Consider the following 20,786-nt stretch of genomic DNA (forward strand, 5'->3'; position numbering starts at 1 on the left):
AAAAACAATGTGTACTGCACCATTTTTTACATAATGTGAGTAAATATTTAAACGGTACCATTTGTGGAAAAAAAGTAAATGTAATACAATGAAAATTGTAAATGCCAATTAGCAAATTTCTCACGATACAATATCAAATCAGAAAATTTTAAAACAGAAAATTAACTAAATAACTTATTTACAAAAATGAAGCAAAAACAAACAAAAATAAGCTCAAATAAATTTAATCCGTTAAATCAAAATATGATTCAAATACCAACCACATGTTCTTTATATAAAGTTTCTACAGTATTCAGATCATCGGGTATGGGATCTCTTTCTTTTGTAGATAATAAAACATAGGCCTCTGACATCCAGGCAAGTAATTCCTCTACCAATGCAGCGTTACCCTGGATATTACGTAACGCGTCCTGTAATCTCTCTTCCTTCGTCTTAGCTCGCTGTAATAACTGTAATTAAGATAACAAGAATGCATATGTTGTCGTGTTAAGCATACCCTTAAATTATAATATTAGAAAACAGGAAGTCAGTGTATTGGAGATCCGAAAAGAACACACTGTTGAGCTGCTGACCAAATATAAAGTCTTTCTGTGAAGTAGTTTCTGGTGAACAGACAGACAAGGTGATTGCAATATAACCTCCACTATAGAGTGGAGAATAACATCACTGGTAAATGTATAACTAAGAAGATTAATGTTTTTTTCTTATTTCTTGTAATAATTGCTAATTCACAATCAAATCATATAAAAAATAATATATAATAAAACTATTTTCTTGAAAATAATATAAAACACAAACCTGATCCCATCTAGTCTGGGTTATCGTGAGGTAATATTTAACAAATCTTATTGCATTAGGATGACAGTTCAGTAAAATTTCTTCGGCTAATACTCGTATTTTATCTACACATTCCTGATGATTCCGTAATTCTTCTTGGAATTTCTATAAAGAAAGCAAATCAAAATTATCATATCTGTTTAAAATACCGTAAAAAATTAAATATGTCACTATTTTTTTCACAAGAAGTTTTACTGCAATTAATAACAAAATATATATTGTTTCTATATCTACCAACATGATGGGAGAGTTTTTTTTCTATCTTCTATTTTTTTCTTTGCCAACTACTTTGTATTCTTTTTATCTAAGCACCTTATTTTTCTCTTTTTTAAATTTTTGGGACCATTTTTCTCTATTCAGTAAACCCCATCCATACCCTCCTATATGTATTTTTTATGTTTCTGTTATAACTGGACAATTAAAAAACTTACTTCATGTTTTTCGATAAGCTGTATAATTTGCATTTCATCTTCGGGTAAAGTCTTATATTTCAATTCTGATTCTGCTTGAGGTAAAAACTCTCTCATGACTTGGACAACTTCCTGGAACTCTTCAGCCTAAGGAGATACAAACATTCATCATACAATTGTAACCTGGCATTCTATTGCTCGCCAGTAGCATGCATACTGAATACAATGACATGATTCTGATTATTTCTTCATAAAATGGTGCATAATACATCGAGGTTAATAATTCAACAGTAACAGTTCAAATTTACTCTACAATTTATTCAAAATATTATTTATGTTAAAAAAATTTTAAAACTGCAGAATTGATTATCTGTATTATATTGATAAGAGGCTTTGTTCATTTAATGTCATGGAGGCTTAAGATTGATGGATTGATTGATTGTTGGTTGCTTAATGTACAGCTTATAAAGATAATGTTGGATTAGAAATTGTCAGGTCTAAACATAATAGCAACTTAAACTTAATGTGTCAACACCATGGTCAATGAATTATCGTAATTTCCTATTTTGGTCAATCTTTCTTAAACCATGTGAGTAAAGTTGAATTTGCAACTATGACAGAAGCATTCTTATGGAATTAAAAACCAAACATATCTTGTCAAAAAAAACATATGGATTTTGTATTGGCAGAAAAAAAACCTACCATTTTAAGAGAATCCCTGAGTTTAGCCTCTCTAATATCACTTAGGTTATTGACCCTATCCCAGGTTGTTTCTAGCTCATCCAGTGCTGCCGTGGACACATTGCCTGCGGCCTTCATAGCGGCAACAGTCTGTTCTCTAGCACCAAGTTCCTGCTGCATAGCCTGAAATAAAGGTAAAAGTCATATGTATTCAAATGTTTTTTCTAATGAAAATATGGAGCCATTATAGTAATTGTTAATGCTAATAGCAAACTAGTATCAAACGTTATTATAGAATGCTTTAATATAAGACAGGACTTCCTATAACTTTTTAAACAATCTATTACAGTTTATCAAAGTTATGACACTATGCATTTCTATATTAGCCTGCTATAATTTAAACCCATTTTCTTATATCTATTATTCACAATAGTGCATTAATATGGCCTATTTGGCTGGTTGAATCATTAATGGTCTATTTGGCTTGCTGAATCATTAATGGTCTATTTGGCTGGCTGAATCAATGTGATAAATTTATATTGCATTGTATATATTCAAGTTGCACTCTATTTAATAAACATAATTTATTCATTCATTGTACACCAAATACAAAATCTTTTCCATCTCAAAGGAATGTTAAACAGGTATTCAGGAAAAGAAAAACTTTAAACAATATTTTTGTATAACACACTGTTATCTCAAGGACACAGACGTATGATGTCATCGGTGTTGATGTTAACTTGTTTTAAGCCTACAGGACATGTCAAATATTCATACAGAAGTCATTAAAATATCAAATATGTTTCCCATGTCAGACCATGAAAACAAGACAAATGTTTAGTATGACCTCAGCATCATGGATTTATAAGACCGTGAAAACAAAAGACAAATGTTTAGTATGACCTCAGCATCATGGCTTTAAAATGGACAGAAAACTGTGTACTATCGAAGATTAAAGTGATTATTTATGTTTACATAATAAAATTAAGAGAAAAGTCGTCTTTTTATAAATTAAATGTATGCAGATTAATGGTTTGTGTCATTGTTTGTTATTTATTCTGTCAAATGTTTTATATTTCTGGCTTTCAAATCATTTGGTCATGAGCATATGGTTTAGCTGTATTTGGCAAAACCTTTCAGAATTTTGGGTCCTCAATGCTCTTCAACTTCGTACTGTATTTGGCCTTTTAAACTTTTTGATGTGAATGTCACTGATGAGTCTTTTGTAGAAGAAATATGTGCTTGGTGTGCAAAATTTCAATCCTGGTATCTATAATGAGATATTTTTCCTTCATATTATTGTGTTGTCTGAATATGTTTCACCTTGTGTTGTTCCACCAGCATGTTAATAGTGTCAAGGTCACCCAATACCGGTTGGTCCTCGGCTAACGTAGCTTCTGCCTTGCTGAGCCATTCTAGTAGTGACGTGAGGGCATCAGCCACCCTCCCTGATGTCAACAGTGCCTCGTCCAGCTTATTTTGACTGAAAAATAAATAATTATTTATATTGAAAGCTGCTACAAACACATGTACAGATCTTCTAAAAAAACATCTGAATCTACATAACTAATAAATAGTCAAAGGCATACTTAAAATAAGTATTGGATGTATATTGCATTTGTAATGGATAATAGCAAATAGTTCAAATTGGGTTCTCTCCTATTTAATGAAGAAACAAAACTCAACTAAAAATAACTTAAATGTAAAATATCGCATATATATATCCACAATTACAAATGGTTATTTGCATGTCTGATAGATACTATACTTAAGTAAGGTTTAACTTATGTTGCTTCCCCAGACATGCCTATAATAAAAGTCACATTTGTAGTTCAGAGAAAAATGAAAGATAATTTAACTTTTTCAAAACATTTTCTATAATTCTAAATTTGATAGAAAAAGAAAAAGGTTAATTTAAATATCATAAATGAATTTCTTATAAGTCTAAAATGCCCATAGCATTGTTTCTGAGAATAAGGAATTCCTGGCAGTAACAAATTAATATGAGTTGTTAATTTAAACATCACATAGATAGAGATCATATATCATACTCAATATCATCCTCTGGCTCCTCGTCAAAATCCTCACTGATCCTACTCCTCAGATCATCATACATATTCTTCAACACTTTCATACTGTAAACTCAGTTTTGTTCAATAGTCACAATCACTACAGTTCATACAATTAGAACTTCTTTCACGTATAGTCCACAGAGGTAAATTCAATTAAATCAATCCTTTTTCAACAGTTTTACCACGTTATATCACCATGAAAAGTTTGAATTTGATCGCTTTCACAGTCAACAGTCAAATTAATACACTATAGTGGTTTTGCTATGAGCAATATTTCTATTTAAACACTTTCAGGCTTTTTTGTGACGAAAATATTACTTTAGTTTCAAAATATAGTCCCAGAGCAAATATGTTGAAAGTACTTTTTTTCACAATCTGTTTAATGCTAGTTTCTTTCAATGAAACAGAAATAAATAAGGAATCTTTGTCATCACCTGCATGTGCTTACACATGTTTAAAATGAGGCTTAATTGGGAATTTTCCAAACATGGAATCAATTTTACAAATTTTATATAAAGACAAAAACACTCTTACTTTGTTAAAAACTAATATCCATACTATCAAATGTCAAATTAATAATTACAGTCATACAGAGAATTTAATTTAATACATTACGTAAGTTATCATTAAAACAAAATAACCCATAGGACCCCCTTTAGTCATCTTCAAATTTCCATACTAAGACCCACCCACTGTTTAAGTTTAGAATTGTATAATATGATTAAGTACAATCTACCTTGATGTCTCATTGCAAATCAATCGCCCTTATAACATATGTTGTGTATTGATCAGAGAACCTAGTATCATGTACATAAATATTTGATATTATTTGTATTTTTACAGCCCGTTATTTGTTAATTATACATGACCTTACTTATTGGATTAAATGCTATGTTTGGTTATACTTTCAGATTTACACATAACTCATCTGTATAAATAGTACATGTATTTAAAAAGATGAAGATTCAACTGTGAATCACAGATATAGTGTATTCCTCTGTATCAATAGTAGAGTATAGATTCAGGTGTGAATCACAGCGGTTGCTTATATTAGCAAAATGGGGTTGTGGTTCAGGGGTCAGAACTTGTGCTTTCACTTAAATTTTTTTTTTTTTATTCCAATAATATAAAAATGTTTACAAATAAGGCATGGACCCCTCTTTTCTCCAGACGAAACACCCCAAAACCCACCTCCTTACAAATTCCATGGAATTGAGCAATCAGAGTAATTATAATTAGGCTTAATGAAATCAAATATTCCTATTTTTCTGCCTTGAAGATATTGAAGGTGGTCTTTAGATAAAATTTCTTCCAAAGTATATTTTGGTAACTAGTAAATAAAAGAAGTATGTTTTGCTTTGCAATTTTCCAAGTTAAAAAGGGCATACCTCTTATTTAAACTCTGTCTGCGTATTGTGGTTCTTAAATAACTAAGCATTGTGTATGCGTTTCATAAAATTTGCATTAGACAAAGTAAAGTTAGAGTGCATAAACGAAAAAAAATAGCAATTTTCCAAGTTATAAAGGGGCATAACTCTAGAACGGTAAATGACTCACTGTCCAAATTTGAATCCTGTCTGCTAGTTTTGGTTCTTAGCATTGTGTATGAGTTTCATAAGATTTGGAGGAGTGAAATTTATTTTAGGGTGCGGAAATTAGTGGGGCAGATGGAAGGACGGAAAGAAGGACAGTCAAGGGTAACACTTAATGTCCCTTTCACCTAGTGGCAGTTGCAGAATCTTATAATAAATGGCAAAATGATCACAATGAACTTTACTTGGAAGGTATTAAGTGGAGAGTTTCAAAATTAAAAGGTTTCCTGTGCCAAGATGCATAAACCCATATACCCATAGAAGCATTGAAATCAAAATAGATTTAAAATTAGCAAAAATAATCAAAGGTCAATCAATACCATCCTTGGGGTTGGAACCTGTTTTTTGAAATACCAAGTCCAGTAATGAAGCAATAAAATCCTTGTTTTTGATTTGATGTAGCATTGCATCTGTTTATGTTACTTTGAATATACGAGTGTGCTTAAAATATAGGTGCTCTCTTAACTTGAACATGGAATGATGTGTTTAAGCTCAGAAAATATGAACAATGTATGTTCAAGTTCAGATAACATAGTACTGTACATGTGTTTTCTGAGCTTAAACATGCATTGTAAATGTGTTTTCTGAGCTTAAACATACTTGTACATGTGTTTTCTGAGCTTAAACATACATTGTACACATGTTTTCTGAGCTTTAACACACATTGCACATGTGTTTTCTGAGCTTAAACATACATGTTTTCAAAACTTGAAAATACATATGTTCTATAAACTTAAATAAACATACAAATCGTTTCTCTGAACTTAAACATACAAATGCATTCTCTGAACTTGAACATACAATAAATAAGTTTTTTTTTATCTTAAACATAAACATGTTCTCTAAACTTTAACATGCATCCATTTTCTAACTTGAACATACATTTGTCCTTACTACTTGCACATAAATGTGTTTTCTGTTAACTTATACAGTAAACACATGTGTTCTTTCAACTTGAACATGAATGTGTTATCCATGCATGAACAAAAATATTATTTCAGAACTTTAACATACATGTGATCTGTATAGTTGAACATACATACACATGTGTTCTCTATATTGAACATGCATGTGATCTCTGTATTTGAACATGTATGTGATCTCTGTATTTGAACATGTATGTGATCTCTGTAATTGAACATGCATGTGATCACTGTATTTGAACATGTATGTGATCTCTGTATTTGAACATGCATGTGATCTCTGTATTTGAACATGCATGTGATCTCTGTATTTGAACATGTATGTGATCTCTGTATTTGAACATGTATTTGATCTCTGTATTTGAACATGTATGTGATCTCTGTATTTGAACATGTATGTGTTCTCTATATTGAACATGTATGTGATCTCTGTATTTGAACATGTATGTGATCTCTGTATTTGAACATAATTGTGTTCTCTATATAATTGATAAAATTGAGAATGGAAATGGGGAATGTGTGAAAGAGACAACAACCCGACCAAAGAGCAGAAAACAGCCCAAGGCCACCAATGGCCAATGAACATACATGTGTTCTTTTGCATATAAATACATTGATTCCCAGAACTATTTATGATCTAGACATTTTAGTCCTTGGCACACAATGCAACTCAACCAATTGAGATAACAATGTTCATGTATATATGAATTCTTGTGCATACGAAAATTTGGAACCTGTCTCAGTGATATGGCATGTTAACCTCTTGTCAGCCCAATCCTAAACCTAAATTAGCAAGTTTTTAACAGTTTTGCAAATGAATGACAAAATAAACATAACATAGTCCCATAAAACAAAATACAAATAGAGAAAGTGTATGAACCTGCATGCAAACATAGTACATGTAGTTGTTTTGTTACATTTTTTGGGGTACCTACACATGTACTTAAAGTTAAACAGATACCATAGCAAGAATGTGCATATTTTATACCTAACTTACTGTACATTTTTTAACCTACAATTCCCAGAAAACGTATCCTATTGTGACCTTTACTACATTTTTTACCCATGGCTCCCAGTAGACACATAAACATATTGCCAGGTAAAAGAGGTATGCTATGGTAAGAAGCACGTAAATGTAAATAAATTTGAATAAACAATACAGTTACTACTTTATTTCTAGCCGGGTCACAGTTGTCAAAAGTTTTATGGTAAGAATAACCTCCGAATACGTTAAATGGTAAAATAGGCCATAGACATATATAAAGTTTATGATTAATTCTGTTACATAAATTGTCAAGAAACCATGTATATCAAGTTTATCGTAATCCCATGTCATACTAGATAACAGCTGGAAGAAAATGATTGATGTAATACATTTGGTAGGTAAAAAAGACCAGGTAATTAAATTGTGTGTTGATCCTGGATTTACATTATAATACATTGGACAATATACTATTCCCATGCAGATTGATTAGTTATAGCCACGAGATTTTGCTTATTTATAGAATTTTGAAAGTAAACTGATCAGGATTTAAATTTGTGTTGACCAGATTAGAAACTCATATCCACGAGATCTTGGTTATTTATAGAATTTTGAAAGTCAAATATTAAACATCAAGGAAAAGAGTGTAGTCAGTTTTAGCTTTGTTTGCTCTCCATGGGCAATGGGGGTAAAGTTTTATTAATTCCCTCCAACGACAATGAAAGATCTGGTTCACTGTAATACCACAGCAAACGAATAACTTGAAAATATTCACATACATATCTATCGGTCCCTGCATGTATTCATATGTTGCACCAGTGACATACAAATACACAAGCAATACCCTCGATGGTGACTGATGTATCGACCCAAATAATGCATGAACTACAGACGAATTTCATCCAAATGACTATGTAGCCACTAGGGCATATAAGTTTAGGCTTTAGCTCAACATATCAATGGCTTAAAGTTTAGAAATCATTCACCCGAAACATTAAGCACAACAATACTAGCAGTTACAACAAAGACCTGACGGGTTCTCCCAGTTCACGAAGTTACAAAGGTCATGTTCAAGTTAAAACACTGAATACTAACTGTGACCTATGATGATCTTACCTGGGAGACATCATATTAAATCGAGGAATGAATGTTTGATCCCACGGGTCGTTCTCTCCCCATGGATCATCGTCCCGGGGATGTGGCGCCGCTTCACTGCTATTGTTATGTTTATCCATTTATAAGTATATTAAATTCCACTAGTTTATTATTTACATCTCCATAACTCAATTTTTGACAGATTTCAAAATTTATTCACAGCTTGCATGAGAAATCAGAATAAATCTTCCACGGACCGTGAATTCCGTAATCCCGTTCTATTGAAGAAAAAAAAATCGCACCAAAAACACTGTTGGCAGCATTTAATTTTCCTCCCGAGCCAAATCATATAAATTCTTTATTTTCAATTCTCTCCTTGGGCATTTTGTTTATTTTTCTTTAAAGAGATCACAGGTAAATCCATTTAAAACCACAGGTGAATTCTTTATTAAATAACTAAGCTTTCACTTTTTTCTCTCTTTCAAGACACATTCGGAATCTAAATTGGTTATTTATCCATGCACAAGATATGATATATAGTAGAGATTCCACAAGTTAAAAAAGTCCCAGCGAAATATTTACAACACGTAAACAGTTTATTTTTACCTGTACATTCGTAAGGCTTTGATGTGTGTATCCGTTATCAAGGTAAATCTGTGACACACGTTGATTCCCTTATTTAGAATCAATATTGATAAAGGTTTTTTTTCTAGATAAACTTCCCGCGTAATTTGAATCTATTCTTCAATCTTTTTTGTTATAAATAGAAAATTAAACGCATTTCTTTTACTTTGTCTTTAAAACGTTTTGAACAGAGATTTAATGTTTTTGTCTATACATTCTTAGCTTATTTTCGAAATTTTGAAGTTTAATCTTGGACCAATAGATAATTTATTGGTCACAGGTTTAATTAAAATTAATTTTGAAATGCTGATTAAGTCCATATATCCTAGTATCAGAGACATATATTACAATTGATAGAACTATATCGTTGCTTACAAGAACTGTGGAACTTTGGCTTTCTGTCACCAATTTTAATTGAATGAAAATTGTTTTTTTTTTAATTTGAATTCGCTAACAAATCTCGAGGGAAAATGAACAAAGCTGTACTTTTGACCTGCCATTTAATAGGACTGATTTAATATACCCAAATTTACGACACCATCAAAAGTTTATTAAACTCCTATCATTCCCCAACAACAAGGGGATAATTTGTTTAAAGATAACACTTTATTTGAAATAGAAAACGATATACAACCGCAATATTAGCCCACCGATAAAGCCAAGTTCCACGGCCTCCATTTTGGCTTCGTTCGATGTTTAAAATTCAACTACACATACGATTTGTAAATTTTACTCCTTCCAAATTAAACATAGATCTTTTCTTCCAATAAACATAGTTGTTTGTTGGGCAAATATTTGGCGATAAAGTTCGTAGTGAGGTGACAAGTAAGGAATGCCTGTTAATTGTAACATTTAATGTGTCCATTATGTTCAATTAGCAAATCAATTAGAACTTATCTAAAGGCAAAAATTGGCAGCAATTTCATAACAAGTGTCAAAGCTCTAATACTCTGTTATATAAGGCACGTAAGTGATAGAGATCTAAGACCTCTATTCTAGTCTTACCCCAAAAATTTCTCAAAAGGAACACAGAAAGGCAAATATTAATTAGTCCCTGCTGTAACAAATTCGTGTATGAGGCCAAGATCTCTGTTAAATTTATATTTTTCTTGTCTTAACATATTGTGATATGGTACAGACTAACTGTTGGAGACAATTCTGGTTTTATTGTATTGTTGGGTTGATGTCTCATTGAAGGATACCATATACATCTTTAATTAATAAGTATAGATTATGGAAATCACCCCTAGGAATGTCGTGGCTAGCTCATTGCAATGTGAGGTGAAGTGAGATTGCAATGTGAAGTGAGGTGAGGGACCAAAACATCAAATAGAAAGGTAACATCAAAATTTGTGTCAAATGTATGGGGTCACAAACCTATAGTCTGATGATTTGCATACAGAAAAAGGTTCCTGGGATTGTATATAGAGAACAATAATTTGTTTTAAATTGAAGGAAAGGACATCAAGCTTCACTCTAAGAGGAATTAATTTAAGTGATAAAATCATAAAGCACAGAAATAAAGATATATTGAACAATGGTTATTACTTATAAATTTTAGGTATATTTGAAAATAGCCATTAAATAACTAGATTTGTACATAAAAGTAGGAAACCTCAGGAATGAAACCAAAATGTGCTTACAACATTCAAATACACTTAGAGTAATATATATGGTCTAACTAAGTTATTCCATTTTACACTCATACCACATCTTCTTATGTATATTTACTAATTATATATATTTTGTATCAACTTTAAATTCTGTTAGATTTTGTAAATAATTGGTGCTTAAAATAACATACAAGAGAGGTGTGTTGCAATATATTGAAAAGACCCATTGCAGCTTCTTTACTTATACAAGGCTTAGATTAATAGTCTTAAGTACAAATCCTTGGTACAAGGCTATTCAAAATTGATGATCCAGGTACAAGCTACCTTTAATGTTACTATAAAATAAATATTTGTGTGCATAATACCTTACTTCCATGAAATTCATCTTTAACAAATTTCTAGTTAACATTTCTATTATATGTAATGCATACCTTGAATATAAATTAACATATGTTGTATAATTACCATACCTTGTGTGAATCACATCCATAGATATAACACAAACGGTTCACTTTCAAATATTTAAACTATAATGTACTCCGGACACTTCGAATCGTAAAATTTAAAATTCCAGTGAAACTATTTACAGAAATGAATTATGAATAACTCCTTAGTCCAAGAAATTTTTAAAACTACCCAATCTTATCAAGGGCCTTGTTGACAAAAAATTGTTATAAATATGACAGACTGTCCAAACAAATGTTATGGTAATGACATAAGCCTTAGGGTTTTATTGGATTATGTACAATGGGTATAGGGGGGATAGAGGGATAAAGATGGTGTTATCTTGTCCTGCAATCTTTTCTGAATATGAAAAAGGGTAAACCTTGTTTATGATTATGAATAGAGATAAAAGCATGTGTTATAGACCCCATGATATTGAACCCCAAAAGTGGTATTACATCTTAACTGTGAAAAACAAATAAGGAAAATAATACAAGATATTGTTAATGTTTTTTGTTTATCTCAGGCATCTGATCATAAATTGTTTTCAGTTTCCAATGGAACCTCAAAAGTGGGTTTTAAGAGGACCACTGATATAGAACCCCAGAAGTGGTATTACAGTAAACTTGTTAAAAACAAATAAGGAAAATAATACAAGATAACTTTAATGTATTTTTGTTGTTTATCTAATAACCTATGAACATGCAAAAATGTTTCAAAATTTTTGTAATTTGTTCCGTTTCCATGGTTATAGCACAACATTAACTTCTTCAGAAACTTTCTAAGTAATCTTTGTGAAGGTCAACCAAAAAACTTAAATAAAACACTCAAGGTCAGTGAAAGGAAAAAAGGAATGCTCCCTATCAAACATATCTGGACTATTTTAAGTCTCCAGAATTGCTACAACTTTCTGTCTATACTAACAATATTTTGTCCTTCACTAACTTGTTCCACAAAGGTTCAAATATTAAAACCTTTAGGATTGTTTGTTCTTGGCTATTAAAACTATTTGTTTAAGGAGGTGTGACAAACTAAATAAACTGTTTAATCTTGTCCTAAAATAAAAATAATCTATGGTCACTTTACTCACTGTCTGTCAGGTTAGAGTTTAAACAAATTTGAACATCAATTATGGGTATACAAAACATAAGGCAATATTGTTTAGTGCAAACTAAAAGTCCATGACAAAAATAAACCCAGAAACTCTATAACATATTAATCACAGTCATTTAGGGACCAATGGCATAATTCTTTACATTCTTACAAGGGGAAGAAAAGAACAATAAGGGACCAGATGAATAGTTGGGGACAGCTAAGACTTGCATTGTTCAAACAGCTGCTGGAGGATCTGAACAATGAGTAAAGACCACAGTATACCTTGAGGTTGATCAAGATGGCTACTATTTTCAATATTGGTTCTTTCATCTTTTCTGCAGGGCATGGTTTTCTTTATTAAATAAATTATTTGATTTTGAATTTCTTGAAGAAAAAACTTTTTCCTGAGAAAAAAAATCTATCCACAAAAGATGAATGGGTGGTGCCTTATCTACATAAATCCTCTTAACACCATGTGTTTTACAATCCTCTAATCCTGTCAATATATCCAGCTGTCCATAATCCAATAATACTCCTGTATGGTCTTCTGATCTTCACAATCAGTTAATCTAAATAATACACTTATTATATCTCTTGTTGCTTCTGGTGGCTGCTCCCAGTAGCTTGTAACGTAATTAAATCCGAAAAAAAATAACTGGTGTTTAATGCTTTTCTATTGCTATTTCCTCTGCAGAAAATTTGAAATACCGATATGTTTGAATAGTACTATATTCAAATTTTGCTATCTATGGCTTTTAATGCAATTAAATCCAGAATAATCCAAATTTGAAGCCTTTCTTTCTGCTGCATTATAAACCTGCAGCTAAATCAGTATAGGTTGGAGTTAGATTTCCCACCATGAGGTCAATACCACAGCTTTCCCATAGTCAATATCTCCAATGTTACTGGATTGGCATTAATTATTTCATTCATTTAGTTTCTTCTTTTAGTTCTAGGGTTGCTGTCTCAGTGACTTGTATCCTACATCTCTTTTGTTTACATTTTGATTAAAAAAAATCATTTAATAAACTTTAGCATTTTTACAATTTTTTGCGATTCCAGCTACATTGCAATTTTTGGCCATTATTTACTTTATTGATACCATTGAATATTTTATAAAATATGGTCAATATAAAGTGATACCAAACACCTTGACTAAAATTAATTTGGCTCGTTTAATTTTCATAACATTTTGACCAAATATTTACTTTGACCCTTTGACAAAAATATAAAAATTTCAAAAAACTTAAACCACACACTTTATTGGAAAAACTTCATTGGATATATAGCAGTTTGACAAACACTAATTTTGATCATTGAGAAGCTTCTTGCTTAACAATAGAACGTGATTAAAACATTCAGCTGATTTTTACAGAGTTATCTCCCTGTAGTGTTATGTACCACCATACTATGTTTGTGAAATTCGACCATTATATATATCTAATAAATATCATATACCCCTCCCACTTCCTTAATTTGGTGATATATCAATTTGTCTGTGTGTCCGTTTTTTCACCAGTCTATAACATTCATAAAATGTGTTACCAAGCATCAGTATTAAGGTATCCTTTTTGATGACACTTTGGATTTTTATTTATAACCACAGAGTTTTGAACGTCAATGTTCAATAAAAACTAAGACGCTATATACTTCCATGACATCACATGCAATTTTAGCTTTGTATGAATCTAGACCTGCTGTGATTATACCATTAGACCAAAGCTCTCGGTCATACATCTTTACGGAGTACTCAGAGTAGAAAATTTGTGCTGTAAATACCAGTGAAATCCAGCATTTTGATTGGTTTCGAGGTCTGAGTATGATAAAAGTGTTATGACCACAAGGCCAGCGACTCTTTTCACAAAATATCTTACGAGTAAAAACACTCTTAAGTCATGAACATTTCAGTATAACTTACGATCCATTTGAGTCGTAAGATTTTTTGTGAAAAGAGCCACAGATGTTTAAGGAGTGACTTACGATGGTAATTTAGTAAACCAATGAAATCATGCAGTTTAGAAGGCAGTATAAGCATTGATTATTCAAAATTGTGACAGTTTGTAATAATGTCTTATTTCACCAATAATATGTTAATTAGTCTTAGGAATACTTTTAAGGTTAATTTCTGCTGGTAACTTGAAAAGCACTTGATATAGTTTTCTAAGTATTGATAGAAAACTTACAACTTGGTTTTCCTATAATGAAGTAAAGGCACTTTATTTTACAAATTTAAAACAGTCAAGGAACAAATCAATTGATTGATTGTTGATTGCTTAAAATCATGTGGACAATATTATGAATGTTCATGACAAGGAAAATATCAAAACATGTATTGTTTAGCAAATGTTCCTACAATATTTAATACTTAAGAATTTTTTTTTAATCACTAATTGAAGACAATTAACAAACAACAAATTTATGCCATTTTCATATTTTTGAAGGCTAACTTTCATTAATTCTAAAATTTGTTTTAACTTATAAAATTTTTGAAAACAAATTATATGTAAATTAGGAAAAGTTTCACCTTTGATTTTGATATTTTAGACTTATAATTACTTCATATTTTATTGGTTTAGTTTAATATATCACAATTGGACAAGATATTGACATACTTTTAACTATAACTATATACACCTGAATTAAAAAAATGTCACATTTATTTCACACACAAATTAGGAAGTAAACAACCGTGTGTATACTCTTCATAAAACAAGTGTCAATATTCTTGTCACTCTCAAATTAGCCCATTCAAAGCAAAAAAGTATTTACCCACAAGACAATTAGCCATTACTATCATAGATCTTCAATATAAAGACCTTAAGGGCTGGTCTGTGTCACATTTCTGTAGTACTAATTAGACGAAGATAAAAGAAATCGTCAACTTTATGTGTCGCTGACCACAGACATACTAGGATTGGTGACATTATAATAATTGGAGTAATATAGATTGTTATCTCTTTACAAGGTTTCACACTGGGTATGATGTCGATAAAATTAACACACTATTGAAATGTAGATTTATTTTATTTTTCTACATTGGCTAGAGGTATAGGGGGAGGGTTGAGATCTCAATAAAAACGTGTTTAACCCCGCCGTTTTTTTGCGCCTGTCCCAAGTCAGGAGCCTCTGGCTTTTGTTAGTCTTGTATCATTTTTAATTTTAGTTTCTTGTGTATAATTTGGAGTTTAGTATGACGTCCATTATCACTGAACTAGTATACATATTTGTTTAGGGGCCAGCTGAAGGACGCCTCCGGGTGCGGGAGTTTCTCAATGCATTGAAGACCCATTGGTGGCCTTCGGCTGTTGTCTGCTTTATGGTCGGGTTGTTGTCTCTTTGACACATTCCCCATTTCCATTCTCAATTTTATTCTATCTCAAACATTATATTTTCTGTAAACTTCATAAATATTAGCATTTTTTCAACTGTTAAAGATACCACAGATATCCGATCACATATTTTAAATCTTCAAACAATAAAAATGGCAAGAAGTTTTACCAAAATTGGTGTTGCCTCACTGTTCTTATCCCTTAAATGCACATCCACCTTAGGAACTTTTAAATCACAAAAAGATCAGTTAAAATAAGGATCAAATGTGGAACACACATATAATACCAGGGTCCCATAAAATCTCCCTTACCCTAACTTCCAGGTAAAACTTTTAACACTCCCTCTTATAAAATCTTGCCTTATCTGCCACAAAAGACCATACAGCTTTGAGACAATATACATAAAGCAAGAAGTCTATTCTTCTAGCTTGCAGTGTCTGTAGAACATCATCATCATCAACTTTCTATCAGCTGTGTTTTTTCTACCTCAAATCTTACTTTTAATCATATACTCCCTCACTGTAATGTACAGCCATTTTAGAACATTTTGCCATCAGACTGTCTGTCTGTCTTTCTATTAATCTGAGATTGGTCTGATGTCTGAAGGCCTTTGTAAGGACTTGCCATGGCCCAACAAGTCCACACAAAGGCTATTATATTCCAGAGCAATCTCACAGAGACTTTTTCTATCTGTCGGCCTCTCTCTCCCTCTTTCTGTAAGTCACAATTAAAAATCTGTCACTCATGCTTTCAGGTAAATCAATGTCTCAATATATGTCGCTATCCATACCTCTTATCCACACACTCTATACTCATTCTTACTCCACAAACTCTTGATCTCTATACTCATTCTCTCTTCACATAGTCTTGATTTCTATACTCATTCTAACTCCACATACTCTTGATCTCTATACTAGTTCTTACTCCACATACTCTTGATCTCTATACTAATTCTTTCATATACTCATTCTATCTTCCTACCTTTTAGATATAACAGAACGAACAGAATTCCATTTATGTTTTAAATCATCAACCATCTGTTGGAGAACATCTCTCTCTGGGTCAGCTTTGGTACACCGATCCTTCAAGTTTCTTCCAAGACGAGTAGCAGAATAGAAAGAAGGATGTTTTCCTGCTAATTGATGCTGAAATTTCTGGAAAAGAAGATGATAACAATTAAATTTTTTGTTTCAATTTTACTACCATTATTTAATTTAAATAAAGCAGAGAATTTGCAATGAATTGACAATAATTTCCTATGATGAACAACATTTCTCTCCACTCCATGTAAATTACTCTTAAACAATTGTTTTTTGGGAAGGTGTTGCAGGGCTCTAATTTAAGGTGGTACCTAACACTACATGGAGATAACTCTGTAAAAATCAACTAAACGTTTTAATCACGTTGTATTGTTAAGGAAATATTAAGCTTCTCAATGATCAAAATTAGTGTTTGTCAAACTGCTATATAACCAGTGAAATTTTTCTGATAAAGTGATTGGTTCAAATTATTTGAAATTTTTATATTTTTGTCAAAGGGTCAAAGTAAACATTTTGTCAAAATTTTAGGAAAATTAAACGAGCCAAATTAATATTAGTCAAGGTGTTGGGTACCACCTTAATGAAAAAGTTACAAAATTTCTATCAAATAAGGGTCTCACAGTCTCATCTAAAGTCAGTTAAAATTTTCAATTTAAAATTGCATGACTAAAATATTTTTAAAACATATTAACCGAATTCCACTCACAAAGGGACAGTATTGATGATAAAAGAGAAATATTTTGACCTTGAAGTAACCTTGTAACACAAAAGGATTTTTGAAAAAAAAAATATCATTCTGAAACTTTATCTGAAACAGAAAACGTTCTGTTGAATACACATGCAAATTGAAAGAAAAGAAATATTATTTCGTTAGTATACCTCCGAGCAATACTTTAAAGGTGACTTTTTAATAACCTTGTTGAAATTCTATGAAAAGTTACTGTAACTACATCTGTAAAAATGATATTAATATGCAAACCACAAATATTGAAACCTGGTCAACCACACACCATGAGCAGTACTATATAAGGATAAAGAATTTTCTACAGATGAAAAGGAGTGACTTTCTTTTGATTATCAGATTATAATCTGTAACCTTTAAAAAATTCTTAGTAGGCAGAATAAAGAATTTCCTGTTATTAAAAGTCATTTTCAGATTGTATGCACATATGAGAATAAAACTTGTGGGATATCATTTTTTACCTTAAGCAAGCTTATAAGCAAAGACTTCTAAGAGATGACCTTTCACCTTTCAAAACAGAGTTATTAGATTTACAGCACTAAAGGAATACAAGCATCATAGACAAAGGTAGCCTTTCAACAAATGGAAGCAAATGAATTTTACTGACAAGTATTTACTTTCAAATAAGAAGGTAAAGAAAATTGTAATGCTTCAGTAATGCAACATTTTATGTAAATCAGAAATAGCAGCTTTCTTAAGCCTGTACTCTAAACAAACCGGTGTCACTTATTGAGAAATGTTTGAACTTTTTGGTATTGGTGTTTATTCTTATACCATTTGAATACTTAAAACCATTATTTTTCTATTCATATATAAAATAATAGGTCTATCTAAGATATAAAGTGACATCTTTGAACAAATATCCTAAGGACAATTAAAATAAAAGATGTTATTTTCTTAAACACGGTGGTTTAGAAGTAATATATCACCAGTACAGTCAAACCTCCTATATCAAGGTCACTCTATTAAGTGACAATGTTCTTATGTTGTCCAGTTGAAGCAACACCTTTATGCATTTAGAACCTTAATTCAAATGTCACCTGACTCTTATTAGGTCTCTTTTTTTTCTATACCTCCAGACATTCCAAATTTTTTCAGACCTCAGTGGTCTTTTGGTCTAGTATTGTTCAAGCATTACTGGTCCAGTCAGTGTTTTAGCAGTCTTTTACATCATGAGTATTACAAAATTCTTACATCTACAATGGTCATTTGGTCCAGTAATTGATGAAATTATACTGGACCAAACCATTTATAACTGAACATTTCCACATGTCTGATGGAATTTTGGAATGACTGGGCCTGAGAGTGACCAGTACAGTCCAAACTGCTATAAAGGTCAAAACCTATCTAGTCATCCTTATTTTGCTGTTGAAATACCAAGAGGCATTTTGGTATTGAGAGGTGAAGTTTGAATATCATTCAAACTTCACCTCCCATATAAGGTCAGTATTATCTGGTCACCAATGTGACCTTTATAACAGGTTTAACTGTATTTGCAAAACTGGCAGGAAAAAGTTGTACATGTATGTGAACAAACGATTGGTCAGTTGCATCGATCTTTACATTAAATAGTGTAGCTGGCTGGTTTCACTTTATATCAAAAACACAACTACCAAAACAGGTTGACATCTAGAGTCAAAAATACTCTTAGATGTCTGTACTGATTTGCTTGTTTTGTTGGGTTGCTGTCTAATCTAAATTTCCCCAATATATCTTTTCATTTGTCAAATGTGTATTTCCATTGAAGGGGTGTAAAGCATGATCAAACCATCTACCAGCCAATTAGTGACCTTCACAACTGGATGGAAGAGTGCAGCAGTTTGTGACAGCAGAAACATAAACATGCTACACTGCTTGAAATCATAGCCTTCACAATTGGATGGTAGACTGAAGCAGTTTGCCAGCGAAAACATATAAAATTCATTTACTACTTCAAAAGGAAGGTTAAGTACATTTTAATATCTTGAAATCAACAGGTAAAATTGTAAATAATTTATGAATATTTTCACATATTTTTTGACAAGATAACTTAATTTAATAATTGATATATGAAAATAGCAAAAAGTTCAAATATATATCGATGTGTCATCAATAAGGAAAAAAATGAAAGTATGTAAATCAATGAAAATCACAGTTTTGGCTTAAGGAAATGTGTTACTCATTCTTACAAACCAACGAAAGATTCATAAATGGCTGATTAAACAAATATGTCCGCAAAGTATCTTCATATGTATAAAATTGTTTCAAAATAAACTGCAAGTTAAAAGAAACAATTTCATGCTTTAAATCTAAACAACATTTGATGTTTTAACAAAATTTATTAGGTTTAAGTTAAGGTCACAACTTCAATAAAGCATTAATGTATCCTTACAGTATGTATGTATGATGACTAAAGTTAGAGGACACCTGTTAACGAGATTTGTCTGACAGCTATAAAACCTTATTTTACCTGTAAATTATTAACCATACCTGTTGATTAGATGCTAAACCAAGGAAATGATGCAAAAACTCACAAAAATTAATCCAATAAAACAATATAAATCAAGAAAATAGATAATTCCCAAAACTGTATCCAAATTTTAGTTAAGTTTTCACTTCACAGCAAGAGCAAAAATCTTTTTATCTTCTCGGCCAATCAGAATTTAGAACCAGTGAGGTGTGAAATCTGTTATTTATGAAATCTACAAACTATATTATGATGTTAATAACAGTTGTTGTTTGGATAGAAATGACAAACCATCATGTAAAGAAACAGATATGATCACCATTCATATTCTTACATAGTTAAAATACGTGTATGGACAAATATTTCATTCAAAATTCCAAAATGTAAATTCTAGATGATTTTAATATTTTCAACCAAATTTCGGTATCATTTATAGCAAATGTAAATGCATAACTGCGAAGATTGCTTTTTAATTTTGTCCAGTAAAAATAAAATTAACTGAGTTTTTAATACATGGACTTTATACTCCGTCTTCTTCTGTACGCATTTATTTTCCACTCTTTATATGTGCTATAAAACTCGTTAATTTATTTACATTATTTCTTTGCTGTGAGGAAATTTTCAAAATGAAAAACAGCAAAAAAAAAAAAAAAGCCCTAGTACTTGGACCTTTGTCTGATATCTATTCCAAATTCTATATCTAATCTCAAATTCATAAAATAAAAAAAAATATTTTAAAAGCATTAACTTAAAATTACAAAGTCATTGTATCATATCCATAAAACAGATACTAAGAAGTTGGTATAACATTGGCTATACACCATCAGAATTATTTGTACTACTATACAATTCCATTCGTGT

At 31.2% G+C, this 20,786-nt stretch overlaps 1 protein-coding gene across 11 annotated transcripts in view; it reads right to left on the minus strand.

Annotated features, from left to right (window-relative positions):
• LOC127717809 (dystonin-like) overlaps positions 1-20,786 on the minus strand; it is a 127,141-nt gene that overhangs the window by 12,980 nt on the left and 93,375 nt on the right. For all 11 annotated transcript variants that reach the window (XM_052223640.1, XM_052223635.1, XM_052223639.1 and 8 more), the window contains 6 exons: positions 16,679-16,851; positions 3,252-3,411; positions 1,950-2,111; positions 1,269-1,394; positions 799-942; positions 261-449 (listed from right to left, as the gene is read on the minus strand). In XM_052223640.1, the coding sequence (XP_052079600.1) occupies positions 261-449; positions 799-942; positions 1,269-1,394; positions 1,950-2,111; positions 3,252-3,411; positions 16,679-16,851 (954 nt within the window). The remainder of the gene's footprint in view (positions 1-260; positions 450-798; positions 943-1,268; positions 1,395-1,949; positions 2,112-3,251; positions 3,412-16,678; positions 16,852-20,786) is intronic.

Source organism: Mytilus californianus, unplaced genomic scaffold, assembly GCF_021869535.1.
Source record: "Mytilus californianus isolate M0D057914Y unplaced genomic scaffold, xbMytCali1.0.p SCAF_10, whole genome shotgun sequence".
In the NCBI taxonomy this organism is placed as follows: Eukaryota; Metazoa; Mollusca; class Bivalvia; order Mytilida; family Mytilidae; genus Mytilus; species Mytilus californianus.